The 15,445-nt window shown below is 41.8% G+C and overlaps 2 protein-coding genes across 9 annotated transcripts in view; both read left to right on the top strand.

Annotated features, from left to right (window-relative positions):
* The window catches only part of EFCAB5 (EF-hand calcium binding domain 5), a 35,775-nt gene extending 32,984 nt beyond the window's left edge, over positions 1–2,791 (top strand). For all 7 annotated transcript variants that reach the window (XM_071765061.1, XM_071765056.1, XM_071765055.1 and 4 more), the window contains 4 exons: positions 174–427; positions 945–1,174; positions 1,355–1,451; positions 2,599–2,791. In XM_071765061.1, coding sequence (XP_071621162.1) covers positions 174–427; positions 945–1,174; positions 1,355–1,451; positions 2,599–2,750 — 733 coding nt within the window. In that variant the 3' untranslated portion in view covers positions 2,751–2,791. The remainder of the gene's footprint in view (positions 1–173; positions 428–944; positions 1,175–1,354; positions 1,452–2,598) is intronic.
* Positions 2,792–4,374: 1,583 nt separating this feature from the next.
* NSRP1 (nuclear speckle splicing regulatory protein 1) lies at positions 4,375–15,422 on the top strand. Of its 2 annotated transcripts, none has more exons than XM_071765685.1 (7): positions 4,375–4,641; positions 5,759–5,846; positions 10,395–10,451; positions 10,787–10,918; positions 11,497–11,704; positions 12,280–12,388; positions 14,035–15,422. In XM_071765685.1, the coding sequence occupies exons 1-7, from the start codon at positions 4,622–4,624 to the stop codon at positions 15,053–15,055; spliced, it is 1,635 nt and encodes a 544-aa protein (XP_071621786.1). In that variant the 5' UTR covers positions 4,375–4,621; the 3' UTR covers positions 15,056–15,422. The 2 variants fall into 2 exon arrangements, with proteins under 2 accessions (XP_071621786.1, XP_071621787.1); XM_071765686.1 differs by lacking the exon at positions 4,375–4,641 and adding an exon at positions 5,026–5,258.
* Positions 15,423–15,445: the final 23 nt, after the last annotated feature.

The raw sequence follows: 15,445 nt of genomic DNA on the forward strand, positions 1-15,445 counted from the left end.
ACCATGCTATTGTCTCCCTTTTGTACAGGGCTTGAATGATGCTTAAAGCTGTGCATATTTCAGTTCAAGGAAATAAGCAATTGGTTTGTTTACTAAAATGTGCTAATTAAATTACCCAAATAAACCACAATGACAGAATCTAGTATATTTTCTTCTCCTTACTTTCATTTCAGAGATTTCCTGTTTAAGTGCATAAATAGTTCAGAGGTGATTTGCACTTCTGCCTATGGAGAGCACCACATTGCAGTACCTCTCCGTGACCTGTCAGGACAAGTTCTTGGCTTATATGATATAAGCATTGGACACAACCAGGAATTACCACCTCATGAACAGAAAAACCTGCAGAAAATGCTAAAGATAGCCCAAGCTGCCTGCTTTGAGATACTGAAGATGTACCTGGAGGGAACAGAACCAAGCTATGTACTAGGTATTGTGCATACAGAGCCAAGATCAGGTTTTTTAGGGGTGAAATTAGGAATCTTAGTAAAACCACATCTAAAGTATCACTCTTACAAGTATGGAAAGACAAATACAAACCTTTGGTACACATAAACTACTTGTGAGGAAGCCTAAGTGCTTAGCAGAATACAGTTAAATAGAATGTTTAGATTTTGACTCTGGTTCACAGGGTATTTTGTGGTCAAGTCCAACAGAAATCAAAGGTGTGAAGCAAGGTGCTTTGTTGCTTACAGAGATCTAGCATGTCCTCCTCAGAACTGCCCCAATTAAGATCAAAATAATGTGAATGCCACGTTTCCAGTGTTGTCTCCTTTGCAAGCACATACTCATTTTATAAAATTTCATAGGATACGTGGGCTGTGTGCAAATTCCTCAGTCAAAGAGAAAAAGAGTTACTCATAAACAGAGCTTTTCAGTCAATAATGTAAGTCTTGAGTAAAAGGTGTTTCTGATAAAATTCTTGAAAGGTTTGCTTTTGATTCCAGAGGCAGAACACATAGGAAATTGGAGGAATGCAGGGATTCTGTTCCACCGGTTCATGCTGCAGGACCTGCGTGAGTGCATCCAGAAACTGAATCCTGAAAGTTTTGCTGAAATAAGGAGCTGTGTAGAACCACCAGCTCTGGTTCATAACATAGTGAAGGCTGTGCTGTTGCTTTTCCATCCGGACTGGAAGGGCTCAGAGGAGACTGAGGACTGGAGTCAGTGTATACTGGTGAGACTTCAAAATGTTCAGTCTCTTTTTTCATCTTCTTCTCTCAAGAAGTGGAATTTACTACTTAAATAACTCCTTAAACACTTATTTCCTATATGCTTGACTTCACCATCTTGAATTCTGTAGCCCTCTCTTAAGTTCTTCACCTCCACCTGACTCTTTTTGTTCTCTGCATTGCAGAAACTCGATGACAATTTGATTCAGGAGATTTATTGCTTTGATCCAACTGCTGCATCTGTGCAAATTCAAGCAGAGCTGCTGCTGGACTGCATTACTGGTAAATATCATAAGCTGTCTGTCAGATTTCCAGGCACTATTCTGTGATGAAACAGTGTCAGTGGCAACCTGCAGCTGAGTGCTGTTAAGGGTCTTACTTCAGAAGTTAATTTTGATTTCACAACAAATTGAACAACAGATAAGGGAGCCTAAATATCTGTAGTCTTTTTTGGTCAATAAAAGTCAGCCTGTTAAATTTAGAATCAAAATTGACTGCCTCAAGGAAAGGGGAGCAGGTGAGCTTTGAAACTTACCAGAACAAGTGATCTCATTGTAAACCTCCAGATAAATATATTAAGAATAATGGTTCTTTTGGCAAGTAATCTGTAAAGATATATTAAGAATGATGGTTCTTTTGGCAAGTAAATCTACCTCAGACCTTTGTACCCTGCCCAAGGGACAGAACCAGCTCCACACAGCAATACAATTGTGGGAGGACAGTGTGAGCCCTTCTCTTTGTAAACACCATCTGCCAGGTACTTAATATTCTCACTGGCCATACACAGGAGCTGGGTTTCAGTCTTTCTTTCTCTCCTCTAATAAATGTGAGTTTGGTGCTAGAGCAGTCAAGAGGATGTTTTTATTTGTAATATATCTGCAAGAGAAATTACTGTTGCTCTGAGATCTCTCTGATGATGATCTAATGCCATACTGAGAGACCTGCTAAAAATCAAGTGTGGACAAGACTTGTTAATTTAGCTGGGGATATTTATCAACAGTACTTTGCCTGCTGATGAACAGTGGACACTTAATGCAGTCATAGTTCTTTTTTCATGTGTTCTCCTCATACATGTTAAACTAATTGAGTGGAGAGAACAAAGCAGGCATAGAGCATCCAGTCTTCCTCCAGTTAGGGATGTAGAACTAACTAAAAGGATATAGGTTTGGCAAACTCCTAGTATGCCAGAAATGATTGTTTTCACTTATTTTGAGAGAGCAGTGTCAGGTCAGTGCTGTGAATACAACTGTAACACATTGCCTGGCCAATCACCATCACAATGTTGCTGTGTGCTTTTCAGACCATCCCCAAGTTCCAGGGGGGAATTAGTGGACTCAGGGAAAGCCCCACTGGTGGCATGATCTTCACTTGTGGCAATGCTGGTCAGTTTTGATCTGGCTTTTGGATTTACCTTTCTTTTTTGTTGCAGGTGTCTCCAGAGCAGCAGTGTGGCAGCACGGCTCGGTTCCAGCTGAGTACCTGTACCACTGGGTCCACACGTGCCTGGCACTAGCAGAGATCACCAGGAGCCTGCACAGTAAAAAAGCTCCATCTCAAGCCCCCTTTGGCATCCAATTATAGTGTGCCTCAAATTAAATATCCAAACTTCTCATCTACTCTTAGTGATTCTGGTATTTGACATCTTTATTTCAATTTACTGTTGCGTTTTCATTTTTTATGCATAGCTATTAAGTATTCTTTGAGATGTTAAGGATTATTAAGAAAAAGCAGTAAAATTATTAAAGGAAACAATTTGGCTAGTGTAGATATATATACCTAATTTTAAAAACATCATTAAAGTTGGGGGGTGTTTAATTACGAAAAAAAAGAGGCAGGGAAGAGTTTGACTACCAAGCTACAGTGTTCATGAATGACACAGCAAAAAATTTCAAGATTCAGCCCCCTTAAATTGCTTTTTAGGAATAATTTTAACTAAATGTTGTTAATTCAGCATTTTTCAAGTTCTTCTAAACATGTTTTGGGAAAACCCTACACTTTTTAATATAGCACAGAAAGCTTTCTCATTGGGATAAAACTTGAGATTACAACCAGCCTGCAGAGAGATTTCATCTTTCCAATAATGTTACTTTTGGCAGAATCACTTTTCTTAATAAAATTTTAGAAAATTAGACTCCTCATTCTTTCTCTGGGGGGCAACAAGGGACATCTCCAGGCAGGTGAAGCCTTCCCACCCCCTCAGAGAAACGACGGACACGGCTCAGGGACCCTTCCCACAGCCCGGCAGATGTGGAGCCTTGTGCCCTGCCCTTGCCTGCCCAGCCCTTTCCTTCCCTGCCCGGCTCTGCCATACCCGGCCCGGCTCTGCCTTGCCTTGCCCTGCCCTGCCCTGCCCTGCCCTGCCCTGCCCTGCCCGGCTCTACCTGCCCTGCCCCACTCTGCCCTGCCCTGCCCTGCCCTGCCCTGCCCTGCCTTGCTCTGCCCAACCCTGTCCTGCTCGTCTCTGCCCTGCCCTACCCTACCCTGCCCGTTCCCTGCCCTGCCCTGCCCTGCCTGGCTCTGCCCTGTCCTGCCTGGCCCTGCCCTGCCTGGCTCTGCCCTGCCCTGCCCTACCCTGCCCTGCACTGCCTGGCCCAGCCCGGCTCTACCTGCCCTGCCCTGCTTGGCCCTGCCATATCCTGCCCTTCCCTACCCCGCCCGGCCCGGCCCGGCTCGGCCCGGCTCTTCCTCTGCTCTTCCTCTGCCCTGCCCTGCCCTTCCCTACCCTGCCCGGCTCGGCTCGGCCCGGCTCGGCTAGGCACCCGTGCCGTGCCGTGCCGTGCCGAGCCGAGCCGAGCCGAGCCGGGCAGGGTAGGGAAGGGCAGGGCAGGGAAGGGCAGGGCACAAGGCTCTACATCTGCCGGGCTGTGGGAAGGGTCCCTGAGCCGTGTCCGTCGTTTCTCTGAGGGGGTGGGAAGGCTTCACCTGCCTGGAGATGTCCCTTGTTGCCCCCCAGAGAAAGAATGAGGAGTCTAATTTTCTAAAATTTTATTAAGAAAAGTGATTCTGCCAAAAGAAACATTATTGGAAAGATGAAATCTCTCTGCAGGCTGGTTGTAATCTCAAGTTTTATCCCAATGAGAAAGCCTTCTGTGCTGTATTAAAAAGTGTAGGGTTTTCCCAAAACATGTTTAGAAGAACTTGAAAAATGCTGAATTAACAACATTTAGTTAAAATTATTCCTCGGCTCGGCTCAGGCCGTGGCCGCCAGGATCACCGTTTCAACTATCCGCACTTTCGCCACTCGCCAACGAGGAGTTAAAAAAAACTCGTCCGTCTCTCCAGCCCTCTCCCCACACTTTCTGCTTCCTTTCTGGAGTCGGACCGGTGCACGGTGCGGCGAGAATCTCTGTGCGGGGCGGGGAAGGTGGAGGGGAGAGTCTCGGCTGCGAGAGGAATCTGCGGCTGCGGATCGGCCGGCGGCTCTACGTGGCGACGGCAGTGGCCCGGACAAGATGGCGGCGCTGGGCAAGCAGTGAGTGACGGTGGAGCTGGGGCTGAGGGGGCCTCGCCGGGCGCCGCCGGGTTCTTTGGGACGGAGGGTCCGAGCGAGCCCTGCTCCGCGGGGCAGCGGCTGGGGGGGCCCTCGGGGAAGCCGCAGGTTGGGCCCTGTTCGGGCCGGGACGAGAGAACACTCGTCTGGGCCGCAGCGGGCTCTCTCGTCCCGGCCTGCGTGGGTCTGCTGTGCAGGCCGGAATTTAATACTCTGTGAAGAACAAAGCCAATCAAAAACAGTGGGAAGGCATCGGAGGGTGCTGCGGTCTTGCCGAGGCGTAGTTTTCACGCTTAGGAAGTAGAATCCCTTCAGAGTTCCCACACAACCCGCAGTGCCACCTCCCATCCCTCTGAGCACCGGCCTGAGGTGCCCGACGGGCACCGGCACCGGCCCGGCTGGGGCGGGCGTTCGCATCGCGGGGCCCCGCAGCGGGGCCAGAGGGTGCGAAGGGGGGGGAAGAGGGTGGAATGTTGTGGGTTCAGAGCACACGTAAGCAAGTCCTTCGTCACAGTGATGATTCAGTACGTGAAAGCACCGTGGGGTTCTCCAGTTAAGTGCTACAGCCCGTGATAAGGGATGGATTCAGGGAAAGGCAGGTGGGGGAGAAATTCCTGATTTAGATATCATTGGCAAAATCACGGGAAGAGTTTTCCAGCACAGAGATTGGCTCTGTGAGCAGCAGAGTTCTGTGTATGTAGTTAATCAGTCCCTACATGATATAAGCTGTCTGAAAATCTTGTATTTTGCTCTGGTTGTATCTCTGGGTTGGTGGTTTACACTGCCCAGTGAAACAGGTGAACTTCTGAATGCCCCTGCAAACGTAGTTACAGTGTTTAGTATAGACTAAATCTCTTCATATGAAACAGTAATAATTTCTTAATTACTGCTGTTTTTTTCCCCTGCTAGAGGGAGAAGGTGGCAGGTGTGTGGCAAGGCAGAGTGCACTACTGCCACTGCTCATCAGATCTATACTGGATCCATTATGTTGGTGCTGATCACTTGTTCCTAAAATTGAGAATAATGGATTTTTGTTTTGGAACATGCTGTGTGTTTTGTTTTAAATAATGTTAAAGATAACTTTTCGTTTTCTCCCTAGATATGGGCTCATTATGCCCAAAAAATTGCCGCAGAAAAATCTGGCTTCACAGAAACTATCAGTGTTTGCAGAGGAATCTGATGAAGAGGTCAGTTCAACAATTTTTTTTCCAGCAATTTGCCACCTATTTTGGAAATTATTTGCTTTCAGCCCTGAATGCCTGCATCAGCTTATGGCAGTGTTATAATTTTGGATTTGGGTGTAAAATATGATCTGTGTTTTCTTTCTTTCTAGTGATGGAAGTGATGATTTGACTGTTACTTACTTTCTGTCAGCTCTTCCAAAAGTTCATGACATGTGACAGTCTGCTTGCAGGCTCTTTCTTATAGTTTCCTTTATTTTTTATGTTTTGTTAAAGTTCTACCTTCAAAATACTGGGTTTCTCCCAGCCCCAGTAGAGGGTGCTGTACACTATAGAAATTACACTTCTGGAGGTAATGTTATCAGTATAGGTGGCATCCAAGAACTGGTTTGGATACCATAGAGAAACCCAACTTCTAAAACTGAATTTTGTAAGGTTTTAAAGCCAGCTTTGTAGTTTACAGGTAAAGAATGGAAACTCAGATTTGTGGAGATGAACTCTGTACTCTGTTCCTGGACATAGTGTTACAATTTACTGGGTTTAAGTTTGTTTTTTTCTAACGAACTAGCAGTTGTTATTTTTATGCCATAGAAGACCTGAATCTTGCATTCTTAGTTTCTGTGTGTCTGGTTCTGCTACAGAATCCAGAATGCTGCTGTTGAAGGTGTCTGAGCCTCTTTAGACAGAACATGTGTTGGCTGAGGGCCTTTCTGGAAACAACGTGCTTAGCCCTGAGCATAAAACTGCCTGAGTGCAGCTTGTAGGACTCACAGGGAATGGAGAACATGTCTTCAATCCCATCTCTTTCCTCACTTCACTGCTGCCCTCAGCACTGTGTCTCTAAAGAGAGGCTTTCCTTTAAATACAGCTGAGGGAGATGGCAGTGGATCTGCTGTCCTCAGTGGCAGGAGCACTCTCCTTGGCACTTTGGCATTTGGTGCCTCTGTACATGAAGAGACTGATCTGACATTTTCCACATCCTAAGAATGAGGTTGAGGTGATCTGTTGCCCATAAACATGACAGGATAGGACTGGGAGCCTTGCATTTTTTTTGCTTCTCCATCTTTTCTTAAAAGCTAAACATTAAAGCAAAATAATTAATGCTAATGATAATAGTATATGGTGCTGCCTGCTAACTTTTAGCTTAGAAGATCAAGTATCCTCTTGTTCAGAAAGACTGACAGATTCACTGCCTGAGTTTGCTGTAAAGATTCTTGAAAGTTGTCATGCTCATCAATATGGTACATACCCAGCAAAAAGTAATAATCTCATAACTGCCTTTATCAAAGAAGATCATTTTTTAAAAAAGCAAAATTCCTTTATTAGTTCAATAATAATTTCAGAGCTTTTCAAGATAAGGAGCAGCATTTGGGAGGGGTTTCATTTCCTGTCTGCTAACTTATCAGTCAGAACTACATCTCAAATGTCTGGAGATTATGTATTTTTAACTGAACTCTAATAAAGTTTGTGCTGAGAAATCTGCACACCTGACTTGGTCTGCGATCATATATGAGATACCAAACTTTTGCTCCCTTTTTTTTACAGTGTTACTAGGCATATTTCATTAAGATTTTGCTTGTACCCTTGCTGAAGGAGTTTGAAAGCTTTTTTTTTTTGCTATGGATAAGTACATTAATGCATGTTAGTTGCTGATGAAAGTGATTAGTTAGTTCATAAGAAGAGGAACATCTGGGATGGAAATTTTTTTGAAATACAACGCTGACTGGGGAAAAGTAGACTAAGCAATTACAGTTACTTTTAGCTAATAGAGTTCTGAAATATTTGCCTTGCTAATGAGGAATTATTGCTAATTCTGAAAAATGGGGGAAGGTTGTTACCCCTAGTAGAGCTTGTTGATGAAATAAGGAGTGATGACCACAATTTATGGGACAGTTCTCATGCAAAATAAGACCAAGCAGACTTAAAGAGGTTCTGAAGAGATTATTGAGGAGAAGGAAGTGGACAGGACTAACTTGAGAGGATGTGTGTAAAGTCAAGAATGATTCAGAGAACATAAAGTGATTTTGCTGTTTCTCAATATGAGCAGTGGGATATATTATGGAATTCCCAAGTAACTGGTTTAATCTAAACATAAGGAAATAAGTTTTCTCTGCACAATGTATAATGTTGTAGAACTCTTTGCCACAGGATACACTGGTATGGTCAAAAATACAAATTGATTCAGAAATGATTAGTCAAATTAACTGATGCCCTTGGTATCAAACAATGGTTCAGGTGCATCCTCAAAGTCAGGAAGTCCCTAAGCTCAGTTTCTGGAAGCTAGGAGGGAATTTTGAGGAAAGCTAATTCTGTACATGGCTTGTTTTTCATGTTCTTGTCTTAGTGTTACTTGTAGCCATGGTTCCTATAATGTAGGAGCTGAGATGAACCTAATGCCTGACTAGATTTTTTTTTTTCCCCTCTTGAAGATTCAAGTCTCTTGCATTTAGTGGTTGTCCATTTTCCATTTTTCAGTTGTGTACCAGCTGTCTTCCATGGTTTTGCAGGGCTCAGAGACTTTAGAGTCTCATTTCTAGGGATTTCTTGATTTGTGTGGATTCTGTGTAGCTTCACAGGACAGTGTTAAAATATTTTCTGCTTCCAGAAAATAAGAAGCTATAAGCTTTGTGCTTCAGAAGAGAAGCTTGACTGCAGTGAAGGAGAAAGTATGAGTATAGGGCCTTTAATAAATGGGTGGTTGATAAGTAAAAACAATACAAAAGACCAGGAAGTTCTCATCTGTCAGAGCTCATAGGACAGCAGGAAATTGTCAACCATAAACCTTTAGGGAAGGTGTTTGTTATTTGTAAACTTATTGCCACTCTAGACAAACAAATTGCAGGTGGACCTCTCTACAGTTATATGTACAATAAGGAGGCTCATGTATTACTTTAGTGTTTATATAATTTTGTAGATCAGCCCTTTCTTTCATGTAGTCAGACAAGGATAACATTCTAAGCAATAATACAAATATTTTGGTGGAATAAAGCTTATTGTGTAAATACAACTGCAGGATCTATTTTGGCTTTTACTGAGCCCTTGCTTTCTGGTGTATTTCAGGGGAGATTCCTTACTGTTTGAGTATCTTTTTGTAAAACCAGTGTAAGAGTGTCTGAGAAAGGAGCCAGTGACGTTCAGTGGTGACCCCTGGTGTGTTAAGCAGAGGAGCATCTTCTTCCCCAGGCATCAGGAGGAAGTCAGGTCTTCTCTGTGCAGAAAAAAATCCCTTAGAGGTGACCACACTGTGTACCTGTTACTAAGTCCCATAAGACTTGTGAACTCCTAACAATCTTAACCAACCTTGGTCCAAGCAACTTGGTAGCTGGGTAAAGGGGCAGATGTGGATGGGAATTTGTGATTTTAATCTTTCTCAGTGTTGAGGAGGACCTGGTGACTGACTGCTCAGCACTGGGAAGCTGTTGTGTTTAATCCAGCAGGTGGGGTGTCTGAGGAGGTGATGAGGTAATGGAGACAGAGGGCACAAAGTCACATACAGTGAAACTCCATTAATTCTGCTGCTCATGACACAGCTTGTTCCCTCTTTCTGAAATTAACCAGTGAAAAACACTTAGGCTGTTTACAGTCTGTCATTTTGAAAATTGTGAAAAAGCACTTGTTCTTTTTTTCCTTGTTGACACATCTGCTAAAATTGTAATAGCTTAGGAAAGAGGGGTCATGATAATGTGTTTATTTTAATTAAAATATACAGTGAAATCAAAAGGCTTCATGTTCAGGAGATCTGTTTGAATTTACAGGCTGCTAATGCTGTTTGATTTCAGAAGATCCTGGTCCCTGCTGCCAAAGTCCCTATTAGTTGGTTTCAGATTTCTTATTTTATTCAGAGTTGATAACACATTTTCCTTGTCTTCTAAAAATGTGATACAGAGCATGTATTAGTCAAAGTTAGAAAACTTGGGAAGCTGCCAAAATGCAAAGGCATTCTTCCTTCCTCTTTCAGCTTTGTAAGATTAAGATATACTTAGTTACATAAACAAGGATAGGAGACCTCTCATGTGTAGTGAATCTGTTTAATAAACAGGATTGTCTATTGGTTGAGAAAAGATAGATACAGTTTAGTTCAACCCTATTTTTTAAAAATAATTGAGACTGTTTATCCCTCTTTTTTGCAGACATGATTTCTGAGAACATCCAAACATTTTTGATACATAAATTGCCATGGTGGTACAATTCCAGTTGCTGCTGATTTGGGGGGTTTGTTTTCTGTGGTTTCCATTTTTTCGTTTTTTTGGTGTCAAAAATTGAGAGACTTGTAGTGTGTGTGAGTAAGTGGGGGATTACAAGCATTCTGCTTTTAGGAGTTTGTTTCGATACTGAGCATTCCTTGGACAGGGATTGCTTGTTTAGTGAAATGGCATGAAATTTTGTGCAGCTTTTGAGGAACACATCAATGAAATAGTGTTCTTAAATTCACCACCACTGTAATAAAAAAAAAGAAATAATTCATTTTAATGTTAATATTAAAATGAGGTATTGCAGTAATATGAGCAGTATCAATGTAATTAATTTTGTTTATGCAATGTTTCTTTCTTGCAGCCATCTGTTGGTGAGAGTCTTCAGAAAGAAGCATTGAAAAAGCAAGCAATGAAACAGGTAAGAGGGAACCCCTCATGCCCGTGGCAAATTAGAAAATTACTGCATCTGTCCTTTTTAAATAAATAATTGCAGTAACATAATTGTGCAGCTTCAGAGTTAGAGTTACCCTTTAAAAAAATTCTGCATAATTTCCTGGGTTTGTGCAGTGGTCTGCAGCACCAGACTTTCTTTTAAACTTGATAGAAATTCTCAGAGCCTTTCCTCTAGCAAATTTTTTTTCACTTTTTTGCGGTGTTTCGCTTTCCTGGGTAGGATTTTTCTTTTTGAAATTCTTCTGCCTACAATCAGAGTAATGAAATTTGTTGATATCTTCTCCCCATTTTACCTTTTAGACTAAATTGGAGATTCAGAAGGCTTTGGAAGAAGATGCTACAGTATATGAATATGACAGTATTTATGATGAAATGCAGCAGAAGAAGAAAGAAAGTAGTGCCAGAATGTTATCTGGAAAAGATGACAAAAAGGTTGATACCTGAAAATCTATGCTGTCTGTCCTATCTCTGTGTGCTTGGAGTATCTCTGAGTGCTTTGTCAAATGCTTTTTCTCCTGGGGCTTGCCACACAAGTCTGGTACTAAAATCCTGTTACAAAAGGTAGTAATTTGCAAGAATTTTGGCACAACTGTTCTTCAAGTACTTCAGAGTCCTGATCCAGTGGAATTCTGGAGGGAAGCATTCTACAAGTTTTCTGCCAGTTTAAAATACACACATGGGATATTCCAGATATCTGTGAAGAGAATGTTAAATCAGAAAGCAATTAATTTCACTCAGATCAAAAATCATCCTAGTCAAAGATGAGCTGAATGCTTTCATTGAATACAGCAACCTCTTTTGTTATTGGGAAGTGTGCTGTGTTAGTGATGTAAAAAGGAACCATATTTCATTTCAGATGGCTGTCAAACAGTGTCAGTGTATGTTAGACTGGTTTCTGTCAGTTTTCTTCTATTGCCAACTTCCTTCAACATCTCTAGCAATCCTAATTTGTGGTTTTTGCAGCTACCTGCATTATCTCTCAACATTATACTTTTCCCTTTCTATTTTAGCCCAGATACATCCATAATATTCTCAAGGCAGCTGAGATTAGGAAGAAGGAGCAAGAGAGAAGAATGGAAAGAAAAATCCAGAAAGAGCGTGAAATGGAAGGAGAACAATTTGCTGACAAAGAGGCTTTTGTGACTTCAGCCTATAAGAAAAAGCTGCAAGAAAGAGCTGAAGAGGAGGAAAGAGAAAAAAGAGCAGCAGCTCTTGAAGGTGAGGTTCACACTGAAGTAATTCTCCTTTAAAAGCAGTGTGATCATGTATATGATTTACAACCTTGTCATCAAGTCTTTCTGTGAGGCTCAAGGTAATTCAAATCAAAAAGGACCAGGTAGCAGATGCTGGATCAGATTCTATTTGTCTGTTGTTCTCCTCTGTACATGTTATTAAAGGAACAGAGGAAGCTCCTTTGTTTGTATGTTGGCACTATTTGGGTTGCTGCTTTTAATTTTTGAGGGTCACTTGTTGAAGGAAGACTTGTAAAGCTGGGGCACAGTGATGGTTACACTCCATTCAGATATTCTGTGCAGTGTCCCAGAAACAGCTGTAAACAATAGCTTATAGGATCATAAGATGCATCAAGGTGGAGTAGACTTCTGGAGTTTTTCTGTTCCAGGGTTTTGCTTAAAGTGTGATCTGCTATAAGATCAAATTGAGTTGTTCTGAGCTTTTTCCACTCTGGGCTTGAAAACCTCCAGGTTGGAGATGGAGATTTTGGTGGTATTTTCCAGTTGGGAGGCATGTAATTGTGGGATGGTAAATCCAACCTTATATTTTCTTTCTTTTAGCATACCTGGATGTGACCAAACAGAAGGATCTCAGTGGATTTTACAGACATCTTTTAAACCAGAGGGTAGGGGAAGAAGAAATGCCAAAATGCAGCTTCCGTGAAGCCAGGTAGGATGCGTTTCGAGGAGGCTTTCAGATATAAAACACCTTCTGTCTGTTTGTTTTGTCTGTTTGTGATTCCAGACTCACTGGAACACTGTAAGGTTTAGAGAGTACCAAAAAACTGGAAGGGTAAGCTGACTGCTTTATACAGCTAATTAAGAGATTTAGAAAATGTCTAATGATCATCAGTGGTATGGGATGTAAGACAGAAACAATCAGGAAGTGGATGCCATTTAAATAGTATGAAGAGAACAGTCATTCTTGTAATACTTCTTGGTATTATGTTAACCTATATTTCCTTTGATTTATGTAATACTTGGTGATCTCCATAAAGATACATATTCTTAATCATGAGGGAATCAAGAGGTAAAGTAATGAGCATAGAGGTAAGTCACAGGAAATGATGTTTTGATATCAATTTCCTGAAAGGCATGGGAGTCCTTAAATTTGTACTTACTACCCTTTTACAGTTTCATAGAAAATAAATTGAGTGCTAATGCTGTGGTAAAAGGAAATGAATCAAATATATAGGAAATCCAGTGGGAACATTTTATAATCTTTCTATATGCACAAAGAAAAGCAGTGAGTTGAAGCTGAATTAGTTATGTAGTGGAGATGGTGAAATTCTGCCCCGTGCAACAACTGATCATTTGAAACAATTAATTCAAGCTGAAGCCTCACTTGAAATAGGCTTTAAGCCTGGGTGTCACTAGTTAAGTGCTTGCTATCACAAAGAAAATGCAGTTTGCATCAAGAGATCTTCTAGATCTGAGGCTGGATTAATAGAAAGTAAATCCTTGCCTTAAATGAAGAAATGATCACAGTGCAGTTACTCAGCTCTCCGAAATACAGGAATTCTCTGCTATGTCTTTAGAATAAGGCTATGCCACCTTATCAGAGATAACCAGGGAAAAGTATTGTTAAAAAAACAGGATGGAAGAATTACTGATTGGAAGAACGCACAACAGCTTCTTGAATTTAAGCAGAAAATGGGAAATTTGAGGCCACAATTTTGTGGTTGGAGACTTAAAGTATTAAGATGTGTTTGGAGAAACGTCGTGTCTCAGGAAGATGGAGATTTGTGGCAAAGCATAACCTTTCTGTCTGCTGCCCAAATTGGTCCTCCATGGATCAACTTTTTGTATTTAAGATTCTATGAGCTGTTAAAAGTTACAGATTTCTGTCTAGCTGCACGAGTGAGAACTTCAGAAATACTGGATTTAAAAAATCTACTACTACCACCAGAAGCTATGTTCCTACTTCTGTCAATAAAAGACAACCTGCTGCTTCTCTGCTTAACTATTTGACAGGAACAGAGGAATAAAGACATAGGAAGAAATGTGTAGCTTGCCAAAAAGCTTACACAGGGATGCAAATCTGTGCCTTTTTCCTTAGATGGAGGCTACAGATACTTAGCCACAGTCAGTCTTCTAGATACCTTCATCTGCTCATATTCACCAATAAACCAGATGCAGCAGCTTAATACAAGTCCTTTGCACTGGATTCCTGGAGCCTGAGCCACAGACAGATTTGCTTTCTTAGACTTCTCAGCAGCATCTTTTAAGTCCTGACCAGAAGTCAGCTTGTAGAAAAGTCTGAGATTTCAGGCTGTGTAATCTTGTTTTTTTCTTTTTTAACATAAAAAAATGTAGGATTAAGGAAGAAAAACCTGATTCTGATGATGAATCCAACCTAAGGAACAAATGCTCATCTGAAGGACAAAGACTGAAGCCCTCTGTAAAGAAAGAGAATAATCCGGATGCTGACACTGACTTAGGAACTGATAGCAGTGATGAAGATAAGAGACACAGAAATAGTAAAGTAACTTTGAAAAAGAAGGAAAAGAGAGAGAGCTCTGTGAGCAGTGAAGAGGAGGCAAAACATCACAAAAGCCAGAGGCGTTCCAGGTCACAAAGCTCATCCAGTGTGGAGGGAGAGCCACACACAAAAACTCAAACAAGTTATCTCACAAAGAGGGGAGAGAGCAGAGCAAGCAGAAGGGGAAATGATGAACAATACAGGGAAAAAGACTATGAGAGAAGCAGGGCCCACGAAAAGGATCATCAAAGGGAAAAGGAAGAGAGACATAGATATGGGGATCACACTAACAAAGATAACTACAGAAGGAGGGAAGAGCAAGATGATAAACAAAGGGGGAAGGAACGAAGAGAGAGGGAGGGACATAGGGAATGGAGGAGAGCAAAGGAGAGAGATGAAAAAGGCTCTGAAAGGGAACGAGAGAAAGATAGAATAAGAAATGGTAAAGATAGATACAGTGACAGAGAGAAGGAAAGAGGAGAGAAATACAGAGAAAAGGAAGACCATGTGAAGGAGAAGAGAGAAAAACACAGCAGTAATGAAAAGAAATACAGAGAGGGCAAAGAAAGTAGTCCTACCTCTTCAGGAAAAGATGGGGAGACAGATCTGGAAAAAGAGAGAGGAGTGGATGAGAAGGGAAGATCCAGCTCTGGAAAATTATCTGAGCAGAAACGTAAAGCTGGAGAAGAAGGGGAGAAAGAGGAGAAAGAACAGACACCAAAACCAGCTGAGAGCATGAGCAAATTTGCCAAACGCAGCAACGAGGAGACAGTCATGTCAGCACGGGACCGCTACTTGGCGAGGCAAATGGCACGTGTCAGTACTAAGTCTTACATTGAGAAAGAAGAAGATTAATGTCCCTGTGGTGGACAACAATACTTTGTCTCTCAACCAAGAGGAGCAGCCCCTGATGCGTGGGCTCCTGTACAGGAGTTATATGTCTAAATAATTTCTTTAGCCAGATGAAAGTGAGCTCTGCTGAAGCACAGGTGTTCTCAGCCTTTAGCGGGAGTCAGTGTTGCTCTCAAAACTGAGAAACAGGTCTGTAAAAGTGGGGGAAATACAAGAAAAACAGCCTGAATAATAATCTAGGAGATTTCTGTACATAATGTGGTGTTTTGTTAGTTAATGTATATTGACATATGAATTTTATATTTGTGTGTGGGCTTTGAGGGATCTGGTGTACAGAAACACTTAAATAAAGTGCAAGATACATTCTGGATCTAATGCATGAGTTCTTTTTAA

The sequence above is a fragment of the Heliangelus exortis genome, chromosome 21 (assembly GCF_036169615.1).
Source record: "Heliangelus exortis chromosome 21, bHelExo1.hap1, whole genome shotgun sequence".
NCBI classification, from domain to species: Eukaryota; Metazoa; Chordata; class Aves; order Apodiformes; family Trochilidae; genus Heliangelus; species Heliangelus exortis.

What these genes read in the sequence shown, in the direction of transcription:
- NSRP1 (XM_071765685.1), top strand. Translation starts at nt 4,622, where the DNA reads ATGGCGGCGCTGGGCAAGCA. An exon ending in CAGAGGAATCTGATGAAGAG is followed by an intron (nt 5,847 to 10,394) that starts GTCAGTTCAACA and finishes TCTTTCTTGCAG; the next exon opens with CCATCTGTTGGTGAGAGTCT. An exon ending in TGCAGCTTCCGTGAAGCCAG is followed by an intron (nt 12,389 to 14,034) that starts GTAGGATGCGTT and finishes AAAAAAATGTAG; the next exon opens with GATTAAGGAAGAAAAACCTG.